The following is a 1,945-nucleotide window of genomic DNA, read 5'->3' on the forward strand; positions in this document are numbered from 1 at the left end:
TTTAGCGATATGAACAGCTTAAAGGAAATTTCACTTACAAAAGTAAGACTACAGAATTTAAAGTAAGATGCTGGGCAGAAATAATAATAGAAGTTTAAACAAATTAAAGTATGCTTATTTTATTATTAAGATGTTTCGAGTTTCTTGTTTTAGTTCTATTAGAAAATGTTGCCAGCCTGATTAGAAAGGTTGTATCTCAGACATAAATGAAGCAGGGACACAGCCAGCTAATCTGTAAACATAATCCACTTTCTGGCACTTCGAAAGCAAACTAACTATTGTTACCGTAACCCTGATCCAAGGTGTCACATTACGTTAAGGCTTCTCCATGGTGTCACTTTTGAAAGCTTAATAACATTACAGAGCTGCCAATGATTAATTAATGCATCTGACACACATCCTGCTAATATCTGTTTGGTTATGTTTCCTGTTCTTTTTCTTAGGGATTCTGTTTTGGAAAATCTGGAGAAGTTCTCACCTTGAAGCTGAGGCTGGGGGCCTTCAAGGCCATGATGAGACAGGTGTGTGCACAAGCTGAACTGAGGCGATAATCCCTCATTGTGTCTGACAGCCTAAATAAGTGTGCAGCAGACTTAGCATAACTTAAGGACCAGAGTTGTTTACTGGAGTAACTTGCAGGATTCATTTGTCTCGCATTAACGGCTAGCTGGTTTTCTAAAACTAATAATGCTGGGTCTGCAGAGATTTACTACTAAACTCATTCAGAGCTCTGACTTATCCCGCTTTCCTACATGTCATTTCTGTCCTGTAAGTTTGGCTAAATCAGGTTAAACTTGTTGTATCTTTAGATGCAGGAATGATGGATCTACTCTTCTTGTTTTATTTAAACTAAATCATAATATTTTTTTTTTACTTTAAAACTAACGGCCATCAACATAGGAATCGGGAGATATTTTCTGTTTTTAGTGTTTCCTTTTTGTGTGTTTAGTTTAACCAAGATTATAAATACATCCCTGAAATATAGCAACGTTTGGATGAACCATGTATTTATGCTAGCTCTCTGTTAACTGTAAAAAGTTTTCAGGCATTTTATTGCAACAATGTTTTTTATTTCAGGGGGATAATACATTTTTTATTAAATACATATTTTAAATTAAAGATGATCAGAGAATTTAGTAGTCTCATCAAACAGGCCTATATCTCTTATCAACTACCTAAAATGGGAGAAAAGCCATTCAGGTAACACAGTTAACCATTTTATAAGTTAAGAAATCTCTATAAATAATTGGTTGCTATCTTCACCGCTTAGTATGCTTGATGCAGAGACTGAAGTGAGACGCTTAGGCACAGCATCTTCAGGTTTTATACTCGTGCGTTTTTCCCCCCCTTGTACCTAATGTTATGGCCGATTCTAGGTAGGCATGTATGACTCAGACGGCAAACAAACAACCCCACCCAAAATGTAGAAGTAGAAAACAAAGCTGTTTCCAAAATTTTAAAAGCCTTTCCATGAGACAGTGACAGTAATATCTTTCCAATAGTTTTTCACAGTGAATTGATCCCAGTGATCAATTTCTCATTTGAATTGAGAAAGCTTCCTGGAGGGGAAGCGAAACGTCTTCAAACCTTTGAAACCAAGTCCAGTGGATTGTTTTTTTAAACTTGTACGGAATAAGAATCAAAATGAAATCATTTATTTTTTCCTCTTGCAAATCACAAGTCAGTCAGTTAAGGGAAAATGAGCAGATTTCCATCTATAGCTCATTGGTTGGTGTTTCTAAACTTTTATTTGATGATAATTCTTACTACGGAGGCTTCTCTATTTCATGTGTTTGTCATTCCTCTTTGGAGCAACTACTAGAAGGAAACATTTGGCAATTCACAGGGGTTACGAGATATAATGGCTATAGATCAGGTATTAGCTTAAATGGTCTTTTTAATTCATGGGAATCCTTCCTGATGGCCTTCCCAGCTCTTGGTTGTT

The 1,945-nt window shown here is 36.0% G+C and overlaps 2 protein-coding genes across 2 annotated transcripts in view; both read left to right on the plus strand.

The window, feature by feature from the left end:
• The window catches only part of LOC107096292 (multidrug resistance protein 1-like), a 98,763-nt gene that overhangs the window by 29,280 nt on the left and 67,538 nt on the right, over nt 1–1,945 (plus strand). The window lies entirely within an intron of this gene.
• Nucleotides 1–1,945, plus strand: part of LOC107096290 (multidrug resistance protein 1-like) — a 38,662-nt gene that overhangs the window by 23,778 nt on the left and 12,939 nt on the right. The window contains exon 13 of the mRNA XM_015392885.1: nt 444–521. Within this exon, the coding sequence (XP_015248371.1) occupies nt 444–521 (78 nt within the window). The remainder of the gene's footprint in view (nt 1–443; nt 522–1,945) is intronic.

The sequence above is a fragment of the Cyprinodon variegatus genome, unplaced genomic scaffold (genome assembly GCF_000732505.1).
Source record: "Cyprinodon variegatus isolate N-32 unplaced genomic scaffold, C_variegatus-1.0 Scaffold613, whole genome shotgun sequence".
In the NCBI taxonomy this organism is placed as follows: domain Eukaryota; kingdom Metazoa; phylum Chordata; class Actinopteri; order Cyprinodontiformes; family Cyprinodontidae; genus Cyprinodon; species Cyprinodon variegatus.